The sequence below is a fragment of the Myxocyprinus asiaticus genome, chromosome 32 (assembly GCF_019703515.2).
Source record: "Myxocyprinus asiaticus isolate MX2 ecotype Aquarium Trade chromosome 32, UBuf_Myxa_2, whole genome shotgun sequence".
NCBI classification, from domain to species: domain Eukaryota; kingdom Metazoa; phylum Chordata; class Actinopteri; order Cypriniformes; family Catostomidae; genus Myxocyprinus; species Myxocyprinus asiaticus.
In genome coordinates this window covers 2,501,795-2,526,572 of record NC_059375.1, presented here as the reverse complement: position 1 = coordinate 2,526,572, position 24,778 = coordinate 2,501,795, and the positions used below count along the sequence as shown (strand labels likewise).

Genomic DNA, 24,778 nt, shown 5'->3' with positions numbered 1-24,778 from the left:
CCCCACAAACTATGAAAATGAAATTAGTGAAAAGTGACACTCTGAAGCCTAAAGCCTGCTTAATCAAGGGCACATTTCATGTTTAGTGGGCGAAGGGGGGACCAACTTTGATTTCATCAGGGCACACCTATAACTCAGTGTACTGGAGCTCGACTAAATCGGGGCTCGCGTCTGCTGCAGAATCCTTAAAGTAGAGTGTGGTAGTGTCGTCGCCCTGCTCTGTCTTCCGCACCCTGAGCTCGGTCACCTCTTTCGGCTGCTCTTGCCGGCAGCGGTTGCTGTTCCACCACATCTCTAGCGCGGCCACCAGACAGGCCAGCAGGAGCCCTGCGGCGAGGATGCAGAAGACGCCAGCGAAGCTGTGAAGTTTGAGCGAGCGGCCGTCCGGCTGGGCGTTGCTGTGGCTGTCGAGGTCACAGCGACCCGTCCGAGGCCACCACTTCTGTTTTAATACGTCCAGATCTCCTTTCTCTTGCAGCTCCAGAATCCTGTTAGTTATGAAAGAATAACAAACAACACAGTGTGATTATTTTATGTGAAGAATTGTATCTAGTTCCTCTCAGGTTCCTGGTTCCTCTCAATCAGGAACACCTGTCTCTATGACAGTTTTAGGCTCATTAACCACTTTCTCTGTGCTGCATATTTTGGTTACCAAATAATTCATAAATAATACTGTATATTTTTTACAATCTTATGCTAAACATATATGGTTTTATCATGTCTTTGAATGCCTGTGATTCAGGCTCCATTTTGTATCATTGTCCCTGCCAAAACTGTTAGCTCATTCAACTAAATGGCAGCAAGTTCTAGGAAAAATAATTTTTTCTCTATTACCTTCCATTACAGTAAATAGATATGAAATGCAGGCTGCGCCCTAATGCACACTCGTCATGTGCTCGTCCATAGACATTCAGTCTATTCTGCGAACCCACACATCTTTCCCAATATTTCGTCATATATCCTGCCTCTGAGTGGACTAAAAGCTTAATGCAGGTGTTGTTGGAAAGCTGAGATCCTCAGTTCTACGATGATATACTGTATATATATATATATATATATATATATATATACACACAGTATTATTCATCAGCAGAATTGGTAGAGAACATATTTGTCCATTTAGCAGATTATTTAGCTTTTTCTGCAGGACTGCATATTTTGTTTTGGACATCTGGGAAATAACATTGGATTATTTACCCAAACAAGCTCACAGACAAGTAGAAAATGGCTTCTTTTAAAGAAAACAGCCTAAGGTAACTGCTGATAAGAGTTTGTGGCTACTTGGTGCTTACAGAAGCAGTTATCAGAGAAGAGATGAGACATTTGTCTTTTTTTTTTTGTCTTACAGAGATCATATTTCCCTTTGCATAACCACATTCTTGAGAACAAAAGCTTTCATTTCATATGAGAATGCCCCTCCCCCTAATACCACCTGCCACAGGTAATTAGGAAAGTACATTATTTCCTGCAAGCATATTAAATTTCAACTTATGTCAACTTACATTTTTATTACTTTAATATATATATATATATATATCATAGTATATTATATATACTGACATGGAAGGTAAGGACGTGTTTAAGAAGAGAAAAAGGTTAGAACAATGTGTCTCTGTTGTCAGGGAAGGGCACATCAAAAATAATACAGTGGTTTCAGTTTCTGCAATGAAAAGCATCACATATGGAGACACGTAAGAGGCCTGCCAGCAGACGAGAACACTGGAGAAACAGATGATGATTGGCCACAAAGCACAGAAGTAAGATGAATTCCTCTCTCAAGAGGAGATGACATTATGCTTTAGTGTGTAATAACCCGCAAGCGTCCTCACAGCTGCCCACTGCTTTACTACCAGTGCCCGAGGGCTTCTGAAAACAAGCACCCTCCTCATACTGACTCATGACCAGCTTTGCCCTTCACATTCTCTTTAAAGAGCAGCTAAACTGATCTGAGGTCAGAGAGGATGAGCACCAGCCATCAAGAGCTTTTCAGTAAGGAGAATAAAGAGTCGCAGATATGAGTAAGGAAATCTTTAAATATATCACTGCCATTCTGTGTGTGGGTGAATCTCACCAAAACATGGTCAGATCTCATTTCACCCCACAACTGTAGTAAATAGAAGCATATAGTTATAAATCCTGAATATATAGTTGTAAACCTGATTTTATATTTAATAACTATATATTCGAATTTATATAATTATTTTTAGCCCTATATAAAGTATATCATTTTTCCTGGTTCAGAAATGGTCTTTGGTGGTGACTAACGTACACGGTCATCCACACACGCAAAGTGCAAATGCAATTCATTAAAATGTAGCATAATTATGTAGTTACATATCATGTATGCATTGGATACACAAGTTAGTTTTTGATCATCAAAGCATGTGGAAAAATATTTGACTTTTTTTTTTTTTTTTTTTTTTTTTTTTACTTCATTGTGCAATGGGAAATGAAACTGATCGAACTTAAATTTAATTAATAAATTATTACTATAGGGTAAGTTATAATATTCTGGCTGTCCAGACTGTGCTTTTACTGAAAATGTTTGTTACTACTCCTTAACAGAAATTCTATTCATCATGCTCTTAATGATTTAAGTCATCTATCTCTATGAATATCTGATGGCAAACATGTCCAGTTTGTTTCCTGATATCAAATGTCATTCGAACATAACATTTTAAATATATTATGATTTGCAGTTTAAATTATATATATTTTGGAGCATGGCACAGTATTGTAACTGTTTTCCTCATCAGAAGAGATTAGAATGTCAGGGTTGTCTAGCCAATTGAGATGTTTGACGTCCTCCATAGTGCTTTAAAGCAGAAAAAAGTCTCAGTAGAACAGAAATTGGTCACGTAAGTTTTGTCGTCTGTGCCACCCAATTTTGTTGCACGAGTGATTGGCTCTGCACTCCCCTGTCTCTGGAGCACAAATATCAGGAATCCTGATGGATTTGTGCACACCTACATGCTCCAGAGATAGCGCAGAGCAGATCACTGCATTGGTGCAAGGGTTTCTGTGATAAAACCAGGCTTCAACCACATGGCACAGAAACATGTTTCAGACGGGAGCCATGTTTAGCGCTTATGAAGTGCAATACATGAAATGAATAAAATATGTATATACAGTGCATTCAGAAAGTATTCAGACCCCTTCATTTTTTTTTCACATTTTGTTATGTTGCAGCCTTATGCTAAAATGCTTCAAATTATTATTTTTTTCACATCAATCTACACTCCAAACCCCATAATGACAAAGCAAAAACTAATTTTGAGAACTTTGCAAATTGATTAAAAAGAAAAAACTGAAATATCACACTGACATAAGTATTCAGATCCTTAAAGGAATAGTTCACCCAAAAATGAAAATCTGCTGATAATTTACTCACCCTCAGGCCATCCAAGATGTATCTGAGTTTCTTTCTTCATCAAAACACAATTTAAGGGGGCTTTCACACTGGGCACGTTTGCTGCAGTCCGATTCCGAGTGCGATTGTTCCCGGTGCCCCCCGCAGCGTTGGTCTGGTTTCACACTCACTTGATTCTATCAAACCCCGGTCCATTTGCGTTCATCTTATGTCATCACAAACACGCATGGAGAACTCAACGCGACTCATCATACTTTTTGATTTTTTGTTATTTTGGTGCCATTATGCACAGCTGAGTGAACGACAACTGCATATATGTGCGCTTCATGGTGTAACTCATCAGATGTCCAGGGGAAGGCGGCTTGCTGCAGCTCGCAAACAGCATTTTTTGAGGAGAAAACTGAATGCAAGGAATTCATTTGCATCTTTGTTTACACTGCATGCTTATGCTCATGTCCAAAGTGAAGTTATCGCCACTGTCATCTCCTATTATACCCTATATTTATTAGTCGAAACTAATGATGTCGTCATCGGCTAAAATGCACGCGCAGGTTACTTTACTTCCTGAATGAGTGCGCACCCGAGTCCGAATCGCGCTACAGTTCCATTGCAACCGAACTCAGACCACCTCCTACAGGAAGTCTCGGGTTCGATACCGCGGTGCGCTCCCCGGTCCGCATGACAGCTTTCACATTACCAATTTTTCATGCGAACCGTGCTCTGTTTCGTACTAAACTGCCAGTGTGATAGCACCCTAAGACTTTTAGGATTTCATTTCAGGCCTCCTCCTTTAAACAATGCAAGTGAATGTCCTTTTTTGACGGTCCAATTATGCATTTTGGACTGTCAAAAAATGGAGGACATTCACTTGCGTTGTTTAGAGGAGGAGGCCTGAAATTAAATCTTAAAAGTCTTAAATTCTGTTTTGATGAAGAAAGAAACTCAGATACATCTTGGATGGCCTGAGGGTGAGTAAATTATCAGCAAATTTTCATTTTTGGGTGAACTATTCCTTTAACTCAGTACTCAGTTGAAGCACCTTTGGCAGCGATTACGTATTATGCGTGTTTGTGTATTATGCAACAAGCTTTGCACACCTGTATTTGGGGATTTTCTGCCATTCTTCTCTGCAAATCCTCTCAAGCTCAGTCAGGTTGGATGGGACCATCTGTGGACAGCCATTTTCAGGTCTCTCCAGAGATGTTCGATTGGGTTCAAGTCCGGGTTCTGGACATTCACAGAGTTATCCCTAAGCCACTCTTTACTTTGTCTTGGCTGTGTGCTTAGGGTCATGGTCCTGTTGGAATCTTCGGCCCAGTCTGAGGTCCTGAGCACTCTGAACCAGGTTTTCATTAAGGATATCTCTGTATTTTGCTGCGTTCAGCTTTCCTTCAACCCTGACCAATCCTCCAGTCCCTGCCGCTGAAAAACACCCCCACAGCATGATGCTATCACCACCATGCTTCACCGTTGGGATGGTATTGTGCAGGTGATGAGCGGTGCCTTGTTTCCTCCAGGCATAATGCTTGGAATTGAGGCCAAACTGTTCAATCTTCGTTTCATCAGACAAGAGAATCTTGTGATGGTTGTCCTTCTGCAAGTTTCTCCCATCTCCACACATGATCTCTGGAGCTCAACCAGAGTGACAATTGGATTCTTGGTCACCTCTCTTACCAAGGCTCTTCTCCACCAATTGCTCAGTTTGGCTGGGCGGCCAGCTCTAGGAAGAGTGCTGGTTGTTCCAAACTTCTTCCATTTAAGAATTATGGAGGCCACTGTGCTCTTGGGAACATTCTGTATAGCTGAATTGCCTGTGCCTCGACACAATCCTGACTCTGAGCTCTGCAGGCAGTTCCTTTGACCTCATGGCATGGTTTTCACTCTGATATGTATTTTCAGCTGTGGGACCTTATATAGACAGGTGTGTGCCTTTCCAAATCATGTCCAATTAATTGAATTTGCCACTGGTGGACTCCAATCAAAGTGTAGAAACATCTCAAAGATGATCCAGAGAAATTTGATGCACCTGAGGTAAATTTCAAGTGTCATAGCAAAGGGTCTGAATACTTATGTCAGTGTGATATTTCAATTTTTTCTTTTTAATACATTTGCAAAGTTATCAAAAATCTGTTTTTTTCTTTGTCATTATGGGGTATGGAGTGTAGATTGATGTGAACAAAATAATAAAAGTTAAAGCATTTTAGCATAAGGCTGCAACATAACAAAATTAAGGGGTCTGAATACTTTCTGAATGCACTGTATATATACACACAGTATGTACTGTATACAGTATATAAAATAAGTAATTCTCAATTGGAAAGCTTTATAAAGTAGTTATGTTGTCATGTACTGTGGTGTGATAAGCTATTCACAATCTAAATCTATTTTAAACCAAAATGTTACTAATTCTTTCAGAATTATTACACATGCAGCTTTTATTGTATGAACTCATATTAATGGAGAGAGACGTCATGGAATATTTGTACTTTACATTTGTCACAAAACAGTACCATTGAAAATAAACTAGTTAGAGAAAAGATTAAAAATGGTGAAAACATAAAATAAACTAGTTAGGCAAATGTCTTATAAAAGAATGTAATGACCAACAATCTTTATGTTGATAAAAGTCCATTGACATGTTATGTGCCAACTACCCAAACACTACTATGATGTATAAATAGTCTATGATTTAAACTATATAAATAAATATACATATATATTAAATACAGTAAAGAGAACATTTTCCCTTCATGTTAATGAGTATTTGGGCAGAAAATGTGGAGAAAATGATGTTGCAATGCAATGCAAAAAAAAAATAAAAAAAATAATATGCTAAATTTTGCCTTATGCAAAATATAATTTCTTATTTTTTATTATTATTATTTGTATTGATTTATTTTGGAGTGACATATGAGCCAGAAGATTTTTGAAAGTATTTGTGAGATTCAGCTGTAAAATGAGTGTGATAAAATCAAGCTAAAATACTTGAGCTGCCCTTCATGAAAGCTGTTGATAGACAAAACAGCTGAAAATTTGTTTACCAGTCTTTGAATCCATCGACTCTCCATTAATATTTGGTATAAAACAAAGGCATCATTTTATAAATTACATCATGTTTTTCTATGCAAACTTCACCAGAGTTTGGTATTGCTAATGGTTAAATCATGTTAAGATGTTCTTTACGGATCAAGAGAGAGCGCATGAGAACTCAGTCAACTAGAGAGATAATTTCCTTGCTTTACCAATCCACTGCAATATAATTATACAGTCTTAATTGGTTACAAGTGATTATGTGGAGCTTTAGACAGGCTGCCGGCATCTGGTCCTTTCACAAAGGAATCAATTTGTAATGTAGGAAACTGAACCAACGTTACTGCAACTAATGAATGAAGGATTTGTGTGAAATGGCACTGAATTGTGGTATATTCATTGCTCCCGTATCATTGCTACACCTTTATCTTCATGTTTCAGGTAATTGTAAAACTTGCCATTTAAATATTTGTGAGTGGTAATATAAACCTGTCGAATCTTAAAACATGTTATTGCTTTTTCTTGAACACCTACACTTAAATATATTTTTCTTATTGTATTTGAAGCAGTTACATTGCATAGGCTTTTTGCAGTTGCTAGAGTACAACCCACCAGACAGGCTGTTAAATTCCCCAAAGTCTCGTCAGATTGTAAAAATTATGAAAATAGCTTTCACAAACTCCAGAGAGTCCCTGAACAATAGATGGTCCTTAAGCCGTATGTAAAAATATGTAGATGAAAAGAAGAGAGATGAGAATATAAACTAGGTAGGTTTGTTTTATTCACACATTTGGGAGTATAGTATATTATGGAAGTATAGGATCGAGACAGCGTTGGGCATAATACTAAATACTCTCTCTTAAATTTATTCAGCAATGTATTCCAATACATCACATAAAAAAGAAAGACAATAATACTTTTAGAATACATATTTATAAAGGCAAGGCACAATTGGAAGAATTATGTATGATTTTTCATCATTATCCTTTCTGAACCGCTACATCTCCACTTTTAACATCTAAGTTATTCTAAAAAGCCAGCTAGCTATTTGTCAGCAAATTTCATGAAGTTAGTACTGTCTTTATTTCTTTAAATTAGATGTGGAGTTGGATGCTGATATACTCTTTAACGGAAGGCAGAAGGCAAACAGATAGCAGTTTGCGGTCGGCTACAATATCTCGTCCACTTTCCAAAGAAAAATGCTGCCTGTACCTCCAAGACCCAAAAGCCCCTAGATGTGACATTGTAGCTAACAAGCAGGGTTGTTTGAATGGAATTTTGAATGTTTTTAATTATTTTTTGTATTTTAATCTTCTTCTTAACCCATTATTTGATTGAACCAACAAAGATTAATACATTTTGACACAGAATTGGATACAACATGCAAATTACCTACATTTTTCGAGATGATAACTGGATGCCACATGCAAAAATTAAGCATACAGCATTGTGAGGGCCTGTGACAACAATGTAGTGTATGAATAATTTAACTAGGCTTGCTTTCATATTTAGGCCTATTAATTCTTTGTATGTTCAACTTCTTTTATTACTGACACTTTTATTATTTTTGGGTGCTTTTAATTCTTTTACTCCTTTGATTTTAGTTGTCAGTTATATATTATATGTTATATACATGTATTTCCAGAGTAGTAACAATTGCTGGAAACAATGTATCATATGCTTGAATGTAATATTTGCTATTTGTGGCTGTATTGATTCTGGTGCACAGCTGACAGTGCGCTGATTAAGACAACAACGTTCTGGTGCAGTTGCCAGATATCCAATCCCAGAATCATTATACATGACTAAGCCATATTTTCATATGTCTTACTATGTCTACCATTAAAAACATCCCAAAAAAAACCACAACCCATGATGGTATAATTTTAACCCGTGATTAGCCCAATTTGGCATGAAACCCTGGCAACACTGCTCACGTGCTGCTCTGGGGAATAGAGAGCGTGAGGACAAGTGTGCACGCTGTTTCTCACTTCACACTGTTTCAGTCTTATTTTGTGATCATTATGAAAGAAGTCCTCTTCTGGCAAAGTCCTTTCTCATCACAAAATCCCTTTTAGATCTCACACCTCCATTGCCATTCCATTTTATCTAACAAAATTTTATTAAGTAACTGTATTCTGAATTCAGGTGCTTGAAAACATAATGGGGCTGAATACAGTTTCTTCATTTTTGTATTCTGAATAGGTAGTAGTATACTATAGTATAGTAAAATTCTCATGAATGTGTCTGGACATCTTTTGAGTTTTTTTGTAATTACAATAAAGATTCTTTTTACATTCTCTTTACTGTACATGCAGTAATTTTGTGCTGTATTACAGTAAAATAAATACTTGTATACAATAATTTTCAATTAAAGCACGATAAATGAAAGGCAGTTAAACAAATACTATACTATAATACTATATACAGGCAGTTGACATGGCATGTAATTATACTGTCCTCATTTTTTGTCAATATTTTATTCTTTTATATTTTCATAATTTGGCTGGATGGCAAAGAACACTGAAGTTTGCCTGGACAATTATCTATTCAACTTGTATTCCAATTTTTATAAAAAGTGAAAAAGTTGTTGGTGACAGGCATATACTCACTTTTGTGAGATAAGGTCTCTGTACGGACTCCCGTGTTGCATGGCGATGCCGTAGCCTTTGCTGCTCATACTGTTGCCGGATACAGTGATGGTACAGTCGTCATCTGTCAGCGCTGCGTACTCCACCACTGCCATATCCCATAGGAATGCATATGGACCTTTTTTGGCCTGTGGATAAACACACAGCCTCATTTTTAAAGCTGAAGAGAGCATTATTTTTCCAATATAATAGTACTTTCTCCAATCCCAGCTTAAAATGCAGAGACAACTACAGTATCAGTAAACCATAAGATTACCATGATTTCCCTGAAAAAAGTAAATACTAAGTGCGTTTACTTGCACAGCAGTATGTTGATAACTATCAAAAATCTGCTCATTCTAAAAACCCAACAATGCAAGAAAACCGTGTTTATATTAAATTATTGGGTTTATATCCTATCTAAACAGACATGCGCACACTGAATAAGCCAGCAGATCCCCAGTAAAGGTGTTTACATGCAGATTGAAATGAGAGAAAAAAAAAAAAATACTTGTCTTAAAGAACTGTGTTGCCACTTAAGAGAGTGGGTTGGTCTTAAAACACTTCCAGAGTATTTTAAAAAGCAAAATAAACTGATTGATTGAAACTGATTGATCCGTTTGGTGATGCTAGTGCCCCAGAAATTCACCTCAAAACAGTGATCCCCTGGTGTGATTTAATTAATGTCTTCTAAACCGTTTACAGTGTAAAGCTTCAAACCACAATCACTCCAAGGGGTCTGCAGATGTCGAGATTTATAGTGAAAAAAGGAGTCACATTTTGGTCTGTTCTCACCCAAAACCAATCATAACGCTTCGGAAGACGTGGATTAAACCACTGGAGTCGTATGGATTACCTTTATACTGCCTTTATGTCCTTTAAGCGTTGGACCCCGCTGACTTACATTGTATGAATATATTCACATCATACATCTATGAAAAATCTTCATTTGTGTTCCGTGGAAGAAAGAAAGAGTTTAAGACGAGTAAATGCACTGTAAAAATATCCTTTTCTTACCAATTGTTTTTGAGTTATTTTCCAGTAAAATTATCTAAACATCCTTAAAACAAGAAAAAATTACTTGAGAAGCAGAATGACATAAGATATTAAGTCTAGTCTTCAGAGAAATCGAACAACATTTGGTGGGTTTTACACTTAAAACAAGAAAATGGGGTCAGAAAAATGCAAGTTTTCACTCTGAATCCCCTTTAAAGCTTTACAGTTTTTTTTTTTTTTTTCTTATCCCATTGGAAAAATGGGAGTTTTTTTCTTGTTATAAGCATAAAGGTTTCTTAATTATGTCCAATTTATCTGCAAACCAGACAAAATATCTTATGTCATTTTGCTTCTCTAGTAAATTTATCTTGTTTTTAGAACATTTAGATATTTTTACTGGAAAACAAGACAAAAATGCTCAGTAAGAAAATCTTTTTGCAGTGTGATGAGAGAATTATCATTTTTGAACACATAAATGGACACCTCACAATTCATATACATTTGACAGGCTATTGATAAATATATTTTTGGTGATGAAATTATGTGTGCGGCCCGTGTGTAAAGTAGTGCTGCTCTAGAGAAGATCTGAGTTCTGTCTCTCTCAAAGGAGCTCCATTAATCTAAACCAGCCCTCATGGGCCCATCCAAAGAATTTCACATTCTGAACTCTTTATGCACTTGAAAACTTTCTTCCTATCCACCTTTTTCCTGACTTCTCCATGGGCGGCGCCATTACGGTGAGAGACTTCCTCTCGGATGCTCCACACTTCCGCTTTGTTGTTGTTATCAGCTAGACTAACGTTACTGGTGATGGCGAGCAGCTAAGGGTCTGGATGAATATGCGCTGTTATAGGGTGTTATACCTGTAACAACTACAGGTGGCTTAAAAACTACTGCAAAATTAATGTCACAACAATAAGCCCCCACAAAAGCTGCCAATGCTGAAACATTTAGAGTCAAACCAGATGTAATAAGCAGAGGTTGCATTAAACTAATTATCTGTCACTTGCCTATTTTTTAAAACATTGACAGACAATTCCAAATGATCTCCAACATTTTGGAAGATAACAAAGATGAAAAACTTTTAAACCAAGCTCTTTGTTGTTTTTTTATTATTATTAATCATCTTTACGAGGTTCATATCTCATGTCGTGCTGTGTGTATGCCATAAATCGGAAGATTTTTAAAGGGAACCTATGATGACCATACACCCTCGAACCTTAATAAAGCATCCGGTCGGATTTCTAGATTCCCTAAATGTCCGGGATTTGGCTGTTTTCATATTGAAGTGCACAACAAGAAACGCAGTCTAGCGCAATCATATTCGTGGATTCTCTCTCTCTCTCTGCGTGCTGTATGTCTGTGTCTCACTCTCTTTCACACACACACATACAGGGCATGTGCAGCGAGTGCTAGAGACCAGTAACTTTACCAATCAAATGTGTGTGATTGTGTACATATCTATTCGGGATTGCCGTCGAAACCTAATGTCCATACGCTGATATTAGTGAGAAAGTGATTTACGTTAACTAAACACAGACTGTTCTGCCGTTTTTAACTGTTGTTAGTGATATTATAGTGCTTAGTAATGGGAATAAGTTGCGAAGCGGAAGTCTGTTGCATCCGCATTGGAAGAACACGCTAAGCATAATGGGTAATTTCGCTGCCTGTGAAAAAGGTGGATACATCCTCTTCTATGTTGAGACTTTCTCTTTGATAATTTCAGATTTTTTTAAATTATTGTTTTTTTAAGAACTGACACAGTATGTAAATTGTCACATTAAGTGATTTTAAAAGATAACTTTACAGAAAAGTGTCTTGTGTAGAAACAGACAGACATTTAGCCACTCACAACCAACATGTCAATGATTTATGAAAACTCAAAATCTCTGTCATCATACAAAACAGCTAACTAGACAGTAATGTAGATATGTAATTTGTAGGGCTGGGTAAAAATATAGATTTTCAGATCAATCACTATCTCCATTTAAACAATTCGATATCCATTCTTAAAATCCCATCTTTGAATCTATGCGCAACCCTCAAAAATGCAAGTTAATCACTCACATATGCAACCAAATTTTGGCAGCTAAAAATTTGTGTAATTAGCCACTGGGTGGTTAAAGTTAAGATTTCACTCACCGGTGATTAAGTACAAAAGTAGTTCAGCAGCGAGATTTTTTCACTGTGTGTTGAGATTAAAGTTTGGTTTGGTGTGTATCCAAAGACAAGATCCACACAATCCATTTGCCATTGAATAATGTCTCTTTTAATATCCTTTCTGTTCTGTACAGTCAGTTGTTGATCAAAACACATTTATTTCTAATCACACATAGCACGGATGACTCCACTGTTGTTCATGTGTGCTCAACCGAAACACTACTACTGAGACACTCACTGAACTGACGCTTTTCCTAAAGATAAATTACCTGTTTAGCATGTGTTCTACAAATCAATGTTAATACTTTTAAATAGTACAAATTATGCATTTAAACAATAGATATGAAGTCAGAAGTTTACATACACCTTAGCCAAATAAATTTAAACTCAGTTTTCAAAAGTCCTGACATTTAATCAAAGAAAACTTTCCCTGTCTTAGGTCAGTTAGGATCACTACTATTATTCTGACATTTCACATTCTTAAAATAAAGTAGAAAGAATTATTTATTTCAGCTTGTATTTCTTTCATCACATTCCCAGTGGGTCAGAAGTTTCATACACTTTGTTAGTATTTGGTAGCATTGCCTTTAAATTGTTTAACTTGGGTCAAACGTTTTGAGTAGCCTTCCACAAGCTTCTCACAATAAGTTGCTGGAATTTTGGCCCATTCCTCCAGACAGAACTGGTATAACAAAAGTCAGGTTTGTAGGCCTCCTTGCTCGCACACGCTTTTTCAGTTCTGCCCACAAATTTTCTATCGGACTGAGGTCAGGGCTTTGTGATGACCACTCGAATATCTTGACTTTGTTATCCTTAAGCCATTTTTCCACAACTTTGGAGGTATGCTTGGGGTCATTGTCCATTTGAAAGACCCATTTGTGACCGAGCTTTAACTTCCTGACTGATGTCTTGAGATGTTGCTTCAATATATACACATGATTTTCCTTCCTCATGATGCCATCTATTTTGTGAAGTGCACCAGTCCCTCCTGCAGCAAAGCACCCCCACAATATGATGCTGCCACCCCCATGCTTCACAGTTGGGATGGTGTTCTTCATCTTGCAAGCTTCACCCCTTTTCCTCCAAACATAATGACAGTTAAATTTTTGTTTCATCAGACCAAAGGACATTTCTCCAAAAAGTAAGACCTTTGTCCCCATGTGCACTTGCAAACTGTAGTCTGGCTTTTTTATGGCAGTTTTGGAGCATAGGCTTCTTCCTTGCTGAGCAGCCTTTCAGGTTATATTGATATAGAACTCGTTTTACTGTGGTTTTCACAAGGTCCTTTGCTGTTGTTCTGGGATTGATTTGCACTTTTTGCACCAAACTACGTTCATCTCTAAGAGACAGAATGTGTCTCCTTCCTGAGCAGTATGATGGCTGTGTGGTCCCATGGTTTTTATACTTGAGTACTATTGTTTGTACAGATGAACATGGTACATTCAGGCGTTTGGAAACTTCTCCCATGGATGATCCAGACTTTTTTTTTTTTTTTTTTTTCTGAGGTCTTGGATGATTTCTTTTGATTTTTCCATGATGTCAAGCAAAGAGGCACTGAGTTTGAAGGTAGGCCTTAAAATACATCCACAAGTACACCTCCAATTGACTCCAATTAGCCAATTAGCCTGTCAGAAGCTAATTGGCTAATTGTCTAAAGGCTTGACATCATTTTCTGGAATTTTCCAAGCTGCTTAAAAGCACAGTTAACTTAGTGTATGTAAACTTCTGAGCCACTGGACTGAGCCACTGGAATTGTGATATAGTCAATTAAAAGTGAAACAATCTGTCTGTAAACAATTGTTGGAAAAATTACTTGTGTCATGCAAAGTAGATGTCCTAAACGACTTGCCAAAACTATAGATCTTTATCAATACCCAGCCCTACTAATTTGTTCCTTAAAATAAATTAAACAAATGTGTTAAAGAGTTTGTTATACAATAAGATCATGCACCTTGCGTATGCCTTCAGAGGGGCTGGACACGGAGAAGTCCTGTCCGTTGTTTTTGCTGATGGTCCTCCACAGCTCCGCATATGTGCTGTCCTGCTCCAGTGGGTTTGTGCCCTTGGCTCTGAAATAATCGTACACCGCCGAGTCCCTGACAGTGCCGTAGGAATAGTCCATCTGCCTCACAAGACCCTGAAATGTTCTGTTGGATAGATAGACAAGATGAGGGAAATAAAGAGTGAAGGACATGTCAGATGTCCATAGGATGCTCGCCATTGTGTACGGTGTGGTTCCATTAGACACTAAAACACAATTGTGTTCTCAGTTTTACATCAGTTCTAATCACTGCACACACAGTGATGTGACAGTATTCTGAATTTGCAGAATAAAGTGTTTTGAGTTCGTAGTGCCTTTCAAGAAAAACTAGCATTAGCACTACCACACCCTTAAGCTGAAAATACTGATTCAATTATGTAATATGTGACTTAGAAAGGGTTTAGATGGAACTAAACATACAGGGAAACTCCTATAGACAGAAATTTGAGTGATAAAGCAGTGAAAAAAATAAAGTCTGCATTATATAACCCTTTTCAAAAGCATATGAAGCTACACATAACACAGACTACACATATGTATTTTCTCAGGCACTTATTTAGTCGTACAACTTAAATAGATGTACATCTTGCATAATTTCAGTTCAAATGTCAACAGCCATCATATCATACTGTTCATGTTATGCACTTGCTATAGTTTACTTCCATGTTGTTTCTTCATCAAATAACAATGTCAAATGTAAATCAAGTCAATCACTGAAACAACAGTGCCACCTTGAAGAACAAATAGCATGTATAATATGTATATGTACAAGCATATACTGTATGGTGAACAAATGTTTCACATCAAGAATCCACACATAAATTAAACTTGTGAATTAATTACAAAATTAAAAGGTTTATATCATGAAGGATAACATTTACCTTGATCTACTTAATGAAAAAACACTGGTTCTTTCAGAACTCAAATCTTCCTCCCAAGTCCAAAAAGAGCATCTATTGAAACTAATGGCCGAACATAATCTACACAAGTACGTGAACACAGATTCTAGCTCTTTGACACTGCATTGCCATCGCTGTCTGTTCAAACATGATTAATCACTCAGCATTCTTGCGTTACCGTGGTGGGAACAAACCTCAGTACTCAGAGTTACCTTCACATGTCAGTGCCATTAACCCTCTGGGGTCGACGGACGTGCCAGCGTGCACTGCAGGATTTTTTCCTCATAACAGCGGAAACAACTTAAAATACTCCATCATTTTTGGACATACGGATAAGTGTAAGACATCATTAGAGACTATAAAGGGTCTACTTTTATATGTGTACACTCACAATAACAACAAAACCTTGTGCTTTTGTAAATAAAGAAAATAAACAGGGTGCGCTTTCAGCCATCTCTGTCTCCGCGAGCATCTTTCTGAAACACGTCACAAAAATGAACTGAAACTCCGCGAATATTTATCACACAAACATGAAACATATGTCTAAAGAAAGCTTAAAATGTCTACTTTTAAATAAAATAATTCAAATTTAAAACAAATATTCACCTGCAATGTAATCTGTATGAAACAAAGTGATGTACAGTTTCTCCGGGCTCAGCTAATTATCGCTAATGTGACCACACCCACCAGTAGAGCATGCTATTCATACCGTAATGTGCTGAGGCGATAATGCAATTGGTAAACGCCCCCAACAGTGCCTTAAAAAGCATCAAGTTCTTTCACTTTTCTGCGTGTTTGGAAGATGGCACGCTACACAGGTGAGGAAGCACCTGGATAGTGACAAAGAGTTCACATTTTCCTCAGAAGAAGAGCGGAAATCCGACGATGAACGTTTGAAGAGCGACTTGATCCAGCCGGGGATACAATTTCAAATGAGTAAGTCATTTAGTTTTACTTACATATTAGTTGACATACTATTTTATATAAACATGTACATATTTTACTAGTTGGACTATTTCCAGACTTGCCAGCCAGGATTCAGAGTATTGAAATTTGAAATATGTCCTAATAGGCAAGTTTTAGTTACATTTAAATGTTGTATCAGCTAAAGCAGGTATTTAAATTGTATGCTGTATGATATAAATATGATATGTAATATGATATAAAAATAATATGAATGTTTAGATTATATTTTAACTAGTGTTTATGCTGCATCATTATCATCAGTGAAGCTTGTGCTTTCAAATATCTGTTCAGGTGTAAATGTGTAAAATGTGCTGTAAATATGCCAATATTAGAAAATCAGCATATTAGAATGATTTCTGAAGGATCATGTGACACTGAAGACTGCAGCAATGATGCTGAATATATGTGATATATGGCCTTATTTCAGTGACTTAAAATTTTTGTTTTTCCAAAAACCATGCATAAACGTTATTTATTTTTTTTTTTTTTCAGAAATACTAACATGTACATACATGTTGTTCACATATTATTGTAGCCCAGTTTGTGCTGAATACAGTGTTATCAGACTTTAGCCATTAATATGTTTTTAAGCAACTGAAAAAAGCACAAATGTCAAGGCATGTCAAAACTTCTCCAGGGCCCAAAACACCCTCAGACCCCAGAGGGTTAAACTGGAAGTAAGTTGCTCTAAATATATTGACTTTAACTTACTTGCTCAGCAATATACTCTTCAAACTGTTGCTCCACCATTACAGTAGTTAAGATGAAAGTGATAACTCATCATAGAAGCAGACAGTTCACACTAATCTCGATATACCTTGCAGCAAAAACGTGTGAAATCGAGCTTGCGTTGCGAGATGCGTCTGCGTTCACATACTTGCGTAAAGTATGTTTCGCCCCTTATTGCTAAAACAGCTTGATCCATGCTTCAGCAACTTTCTTGAGTTGGGTAGATACTACTATTCTAAAATGATAAAGTCTAAATGTGTATAAATGTTACCAATTGTATGTGCTGTTCCTAGCTGTGTAGCACCTTCCACTCTGCAGTTCCTTCTGAAGGATCTCAAATATAGAAACAAGCTGCTGAAGACCCCTGATAATTTCAGGCCATGTCCTCACTAATAACTTTTATTTGATAACACATTGATTTTGTTACGTGTATGCCTATATTTTACACTAGAATGGCTTTTAACCTCCTGAGATCCCCACATGACTGCTGTGTGCATTTTCCATTTCCCTTTTTGACTGGTAACTAGTAGCACCTAATAAACAAGCAAAAAAACAAAAACAAAAAAAAATTTCCTAAAATCTGATGTCCACATATGTGGACAGCAAGACTATGTTGGGAAATTTTAAATAACACCAAGCTATAGAAAGAGTTTTTTTTTTTTTATTATTATTTATTTTTTTATTTTTTTTAATTAAATTATTTATTATGTTTCCAGGTGTTGGTTATTCATGTTTTTGACACGTTACAGACATTACAGCTGATTGTCTGTAAAGCTGAATTAATAATTCTGATTCAATGTAATGTCCAGCATCATCCAATCACTGCCAACCATGTTAAAATAAAATTATACATTATAAATTCTGAATCTATGTACTGATTATCATTGTCCCATATCTGTCAAACATCAGAATCAGAATCAGCTTTATTGCCAAGTATGCTTACACATACAAGGAATTTGTCTTGGTGACAGGAGCTTCCAGTGTACAACAATACAAAAACAATACAAAAACAGCAGCAAGACATAGATAATAGTAAAAAATAAAACTAATTATACACACGTACAGACACACACATATATACATACACATGGGTAGTGCAAATCTAATACAATCTGTTATGTACAGTGCAAATACAAATCTGTTATGTACAGTGCAAATGTTTTTTTTTTTTGTTTTTTTGTTTTTCAGAGGAATGAAATGGCAGAAGAGGTTGGATGTGTTGGATAAATATAAAAAAGACTAAACTGTGTATTGCACATAGTTATTGCTCAATGGGGCAATTTAACTGTTCATGAGATGGATAGCCTGAGGGAAAAAAAACTGTTCCTCTGCCCGATGGTTCTGGTGCTCAGAGCTCTGAAGCGTCGGCCAGAAGGCAATAGTTCAAAAAGGTAGTGGGCATGGTGAGTGGGGTCCAGAGTGATTTTTCCAGCCTTTTTCCTCACTCTGGAAGTGTATAGTTCTTGGAGGGGTGGCAGGGGGCAACCAATAATCCTCTCAGCAGTCCAAACTGTCCTTTGTAGTCTTCTGATGTCTGATTTCATAGCTGAACCAAACCAGAAAGTTATTGAAGTGCAGAGGACAGACTCAATGACTGTTGAGTTAAACTGTATCAGCAGCGCCTGTGGCAGGTTGAATTTCCTCAGCTGGCGAAGGAAGTACAACTTCTGCTGGGTCAATGTGGGTCTCCCACTTCAGGTCCTGTGAGATGGTAGTGCCCAGGAACCTGAATGACTCCACTGCTGCCACAGTGCTGTTTAGAATGGTGAGGGGGTCAGTGTTGGGGTGTTTCTCCTAAAGTCCACAATGATCTCTACTGTTTTGAGCGTGTTCATCTCAAGGTTGTTTTGATTGCACCAGACAGCCAGCTGTTCAACCTCTTTTCCGCATGCAGACTCATCGTCATCTTGGATGAGGCCGATGACAGTGGTGTCGTCTGCAAACTTCAGGAGCTTGACAGAGGGGTCCTTGGTGATGCAGTCATTGGTGTAGAGGGAGAAGAGTAGTGGGGAGACCACACATCCCTGGGGGGCACCAGTGCTGATTGTACAGGTGCTAGAAGTGAGTTTCCCCTGTCTCACAACTGCTGCCTGTCCGTCAGAAAGCTGGTAATCCACTGACAGATAGACATGGGAACAGAGAGTAGGTGTAATTTATTCTGGAGTATAGCTGGGATGATGGCGTTGAAAGCTGAACTGAAGTCCACAAAAAGGATCCTTGCATATGTCCCTGGTCTGTCCAGATGTTGCAGGATATGATGCAATCTTATGTTGACTACATCATCCACAGACCTGTTTGCTCGATAAGCAAATCGAAGGGGATCTAGAAAGGGTCCAGTGATGTTCTTCAAGTGGGCCAACACCAGTCTTTCAAATGATTTCATGACCACAGACGTCAGGGCAACAGGTCTGTAGTCATTAAGTCCTGTGATTTTTGGTTTCTTTGGGACAGGAATAATGATTGAGCATTTGAAGCAGCATGGGACTTCACACTGTTCCAGTGATCTATTGAAGGTCTGTGTGAAGATGGGGGCCAGCTGGTTAGCACAGAATTGAAGACACACTGGTGAGACGCCATCTGGGCCTGAAGCCTTCCTCGTCTTTTGTTTCCAAAAAACGCGGCTCACATCATCTTCACAGATCTTAAGTGCAGGTTGAGTAGCAGGAGGGGGGAGAGGGGGGTTGCAGGAGGTGTTGGTGTTTGAGTGAAGTGAAGGTCAGAGTGGGTGTGGGGTGAGATTGGGCCTTTCAAATCTGCAGTAGAACACATTCAGGTCATCAGCCAGTTGTTGGTCCACCACAGGGTTGGGGGTAGGAGTCCTGTAATTTGTGAGTTGTTTCATGCCACTCCATATTGATGCAGGGTTGTTAGCTGAAAACGTGTTTTTCAGCTTCTCAGAGTATCTTCTTTTAGCCACTCTGATTTCCCTGTTCAGTGTGTTCCTGGCCTGATTGTACAAGACTTTATCCCCACCCCTGTAAGCATCCTCTTTGGCCTGACGAAGCTGCCTGAGCTCTGCTGTAAACCATGGTTTGTCATTGTTGAACTTTTAAATAAGTCCTAGTAGGAATGCACATATCCTCACAGAAACTGATATATGATGTAACAGTATCTGTGAGCTCGTCCAGGTCTGTGGCTGCAGCCACAAAAACACTCCAATCCGTGCAATCAAAGCAGGCTTGTAGTTCCCGCTCTGATTCATTGGTCCATCTCTTTACAGTCCTTACTACTGGCTTGGTTGATTTTAATTTATGCCTGTAGGTTGGAAGAAGATGAACCAGACAGTGATCAGAGAGTCCCAAAGCTGCTCTAGGGACAGAGCGATATGCATCCTTTATTGTTGTGTAACAATGATACAGTATGTTCCTGTCTCTGGTGGGGCATGTGATGTGCTGTTTGTATTTGGGCAGTTCACGTGTGAGATTTGCTTTGTTAAAATCCGCAAGAATAATAACAACTGAGTCCGGGTATTGTTGTTCCATGTCTGTGATTTGATTAGCCAGCTGTTTCAGCGCTGTGTTCAAACACGCGTTTGGTGCGATATACACACTCACCAGAATAAACGAGGAAAACTCCTGTGGTGAGTAGAAAGGCTTACAGTTAATAAAGAGCGCTTCCAAATAGGACAGCACATTCTCTTTAACGTTGTTACTTCTGTACACCAACTTTCATTGATATAAAGCATGTTCTACCGCCTCTTGTTTTCCCCGTTAACTCTGTGATGCTATCCGCTCTGAACAGCTGGAAGCCCGGCAAATGTAATGCGCTGTCCGGAATGGCTTCACTCAGCCAGGTTTCTGTGAAGCACAAGGCAGCAGAGGTTGAAAAGTCCTTGTTTGTGTGGGTGAAGAGATGTAGTTCATCCGTTTTGTTAGGAAGAGAGCAGAGATTCGCTAAGTGAATACTCGGCAGCGCTGTTCAAAATCCGTGCTGACGGAGTTTGACCAGCGCACTGGCTCGTCTCCCTCACCTGCGTCTCTTGAACAGCAGAGCTGCGCCTCCAACTAAAATGTCTAGCAAAACATCTGAATCATGCTGAGTGATCCAAACATCATCTGCAGCCTGAAACTGAACTTTTGGACAGATTTTAGGATCGAATGCAATTAGTTGCATAGAGAGATGTAGGATGCTCCCTTGCTCCCTATTTAGTGAATGACTTAACCTTCAGTGTGCTGTCTGTCTGCACTGGTCTCAGAACAGTTCAAAATGCACATTATTTTTGTCCTATCTCCATATAAAGCCTCTGAAATCAACATTTTTCAGCTTTTGGATGAACCTATTTATTCTCAATGTGAAAATGCACAGTAAATATATAGGAATGCATGAACTAATGTTAATCAAAAGAACCGTATTGTACAGTGATAACAAAATTTATATTAAAATGAAGTGAAATGACGTTACATTTCAGCGTAATACAGATTTGCAAAGAGGCTGTTATTGAGGAATGGGCGGAGTTAAGAAAACTATATTTGACCGACAGCAAAGACGCAGCTCACAGAAAAGTGCTGTTTCTCATTTCACATGTGAAGAGGGCGTTTACATAGAAGTCTTAAAAGCAGCAAATAATGACCAGTTTTTTGCTAAGAATTGTAGAGAGGGTGGAAAATGGTCATAAAAAGTAAATTATGTCGACTTCATGAAAAATAATATATAATAATAACATGATAAAAATATGACCACTATAAAGACAATACAGAGAACTGAAGATTGAAGTTTGACTTCTGATCACTCTTACTACCTTTAATCTCTGCCTAAACCTTTTCTTTTGTCTTAAAAGTAGCCAGAATCCTAGTCAGAATTACCACTCTAACCCTCAACTGAAACAATAAAAGAAAACTGAGTTAATGATCTCCATTTAACTTGCCAGCGTGAGAAAGTATTAAGCAGCTCTAAGATGACACAAGTCTAACCATTGCATGTCATTTAAAGGTTCACATTACACATGTGCTGTTCAACTAGGCAAAGCTTAATCTAATAAATTTGATCATAAAAACACATGTGTCATTACATTGTGATTTATACAAAGGGACAAGCACACTAAAAGTACCTCAAGCAAAACATTTAATTCATGCTAAAGGAAACACGTATGTGTATATTTTATATATATATATATAACATCTTCAGTTCTGTTTCACTTTTAAATTACCTTTTTGCCATTACTAGTTCTTAAAATGGCCATGTGATGAGACAAATTCATCAAATATTCCATTTAGCCACAATAAATACATTTATGTGACTAAATGTCACATATTTTGTCACATGAGGTCATAAAAGCTGCATTCATAATTACTGAATAATTTGCAAAGTGTTTAAAATAGTTTTATATGGAATATAGCATGTTACACTGCAAGACATACTAGCTTTCCAAAAGTATTTCATGTCACCAACCTGAAAAAATAAATAAAATAAAAAATGTTAACCTGAGAATGTGCTTCATGTGGTCATCTAAATGAACTAAATGAAGCCAAAAATATTAACATCACTTAATCAACCTGACTACATTAGTTTACACCAACAAAACTCATTTTAATGGTTAGATCAGGTGGAAATAGCTCCTTAAAGTAACACTTGCAGGTCATACTTTTGGCCATATTGTGTATATCAACTTTCCTGATGTCCTTACAGTAGGATGACAAGCATACAGTCATAAAGGAGTGGAACATGTCCTTTCACTCAATAATGTTTCATGGGCCAGTCCTGACAGCTACATTAGTAGTATAGATGGCACAACATCTCACATTACTTATTTCAGTTGTCTTTGGAATTTGAAGTTGGCTCTTGCCAAGTTATGTCCCTGTCCTGATGATGTATGCCAGAGGAGTTAGAGTTGAATCTTGTAGCACCATTAACAGGATAAATGTTATGAAGAAAGAAAGAAATGAGCCAGACCAGCAAGAATTAATCTCAACAACTTCACTTGCTGTATTAATTGTCACTCACTGCCTAAAGTTTGTTGTTTGAGACAATTTTTAGGTTTCGATACATTGGTAAGCATCACTATTACTGTTGTAATTTGAACAAACCTGTAATCATAGTTAATCATTATATAACATTTGTTAAAATATATATATATATATATATATATATATATATATATGTTAAAATGTGCAATGCCATATAGGAATGAAAGTTTAATAATGTTTATAAGTATTAGAATTTACATTACATAAAGCTTAACCAATCATTGGTTAACAAAGTGTATTAATTTCAAACTCTTTAAAAATTAATTAACTAATCATCTGTTAAGCATTATATATCATTTGTTAATGATTTATTAATAAAAGTTAGTATAAAGTTTTACCAGTTACACTAAATAAAGTCATTTTTATGGATTAGATCAAGTTAAATTAGATCCTCGAGTTAACATTTGCATGTTACCACTTTTCATAAGGCAACATTCAAATATAAGGACACTGGATAATTTTTTTTTTTTAATATTAAGAGATTTCACTTTTTTTTCTTCCTTTCTGTTTGTACAGTATGTAGGTCACATTAAAACTGACTTAGTAATATCTATACATAAAAGTACCAAGTTTCAGTTTTAGCCTTGTCCCATTATTAAACTATGAAAATCCATAAATAAAAAAATACTATGATAATCTAAACAAAAAGCGAAAAAAAAAAAAAAAAAAAAAAAAATATTTTGTGAAAATGATTTATCATAAAAAAAAAAAAAAAAAAAAGATTCAACAGTTGTGGTATCATTTCCACCACACCAAACTATTTTTGCCCAAATAAAGTTTTTTCAAAAGTAAGTGTACTTGCTAACCAAGTGGCCAAAAGTGTCAGTGAAGAGCATGCTGGAGATGAAATATCTGCTGACCTCAGTGGGACACGTGGTTGTCCAAATATGGAATGTAACACTCTCTAGAGAGCCAGTGAGGACGATCTTGCACATCTATGATGTAAAGGATCGTGTTCCAGTGAGTCGTTCCCAGTGAAACCGTCACCATAGAGACACCATTAGCGATAGCCACCATAGCTTATTACACTCTTTGACTAATATTTTAGGATCTACATATCGTATTATGTCGAGTGTGGGCTTGTTTTATTCTGAGCTGTCTGATGTAAGTTGTGATTTGCCACTTTTTATATCATATTTATTTTTCATGAAGTTATAAACCAAAATGAGACGATAATTCTGTTTTCTCTGTTTATCAAACCAACCACATTGAAACAACCACACCGTCTTTTTCCAGAGCAGCCTGTATTTCTCCTGATGTTACCTGTGGGTTTTCTTTGTATCCCGAACAATTCTTCTGGCAGTTATGGCTGAAATCTTTCTTGGTCTACCTGACCTTGTCTTGGTATCAAGAGATCCCCAAATTTTCTACTTCTTAATAAGTGATTGAACAGTACTGACTGGCATTTTCAAGGCTTTGTATATCTTTTTATATCCTTTTCCATCTTTATAAAGTTCCATTACCTTGTTACACAGGTCTTTTGACAGTTCTTTTCTGCTCCCCATGGCTCAGTATCTAGCCTGCTCAGTGCATCCACGTGAGAGCTAACAAACTCATTGACTATTTATACACAGACACTAATTGCAATTTAAAAAGCCATAGGTGTGGCTTAAATTGCCATTTAAACCTGTGTGTGTCACCTTGTGTGTCTGTAACAAGGCCAAACATTCAAGGGTATGTCAACTTTTGATCAGGGCCATTTGGGTGATTTCTGTTACCATTATGATTTAAAAAGGAGCCAAACAACTATGTGATAATAAATAGCTTCATATGATCACTAGTTTTTTTTTGCATGATCAGTCCTATTTTTAAAATCAATGCCAAAATTTCACAATTTCTGCCAGGGTATGCAAACTTTTGAGCACAACTGTATATATTTTTTTTGTGATCAGCACCAGCTTTCTGCCTGGTACCGGACCGTGCAGAGTGTATTTAGGTTATTTGAGTGTATTTAGGTTAATTGAGTGTATTTAGGACACATAAAATGGTATCTA

The 24,778-nt window shown here is 37.3% G+C and overlaps 1 protein-coding gene across 3 annotated transcripts in view; it reads right to left on the bottom strand.

Moving 5' to 3' along the window:
• The window catches only part of grid1b (glutamate receptor, ionotropic, delta 1b), a 763,190-nt gene that overhangs the window by 20,429 nt on the left and 717,983 nt on the right, over window positions 1–24,778 (bottom strand). For 2 of the 3 annotated variants that reach the window (XM_051667788.1, XM_051667790.1), the window contains exons 13-15: window positions 14,138–14,333; window positions 9,013–9,179; window positions 248–488 (exon numbers count right to left, since the gene is read on the bottom strand). In XM_051667788.1, coding sequence (XP_051523748.1) covers window positions 248–488; window positions 9,013–9,179; window positions 14,138–14,333 — 604 coding nt within the window. Of the gene's footprint in view, window positions 1–232; window positions 489–9,012; window positions 9,180–14,137; window positions 14,334–24,778 lie in introns of all 3 variants that reach the window. The other variant, XM_051667789.1, reaches the window with a different exon arrangement.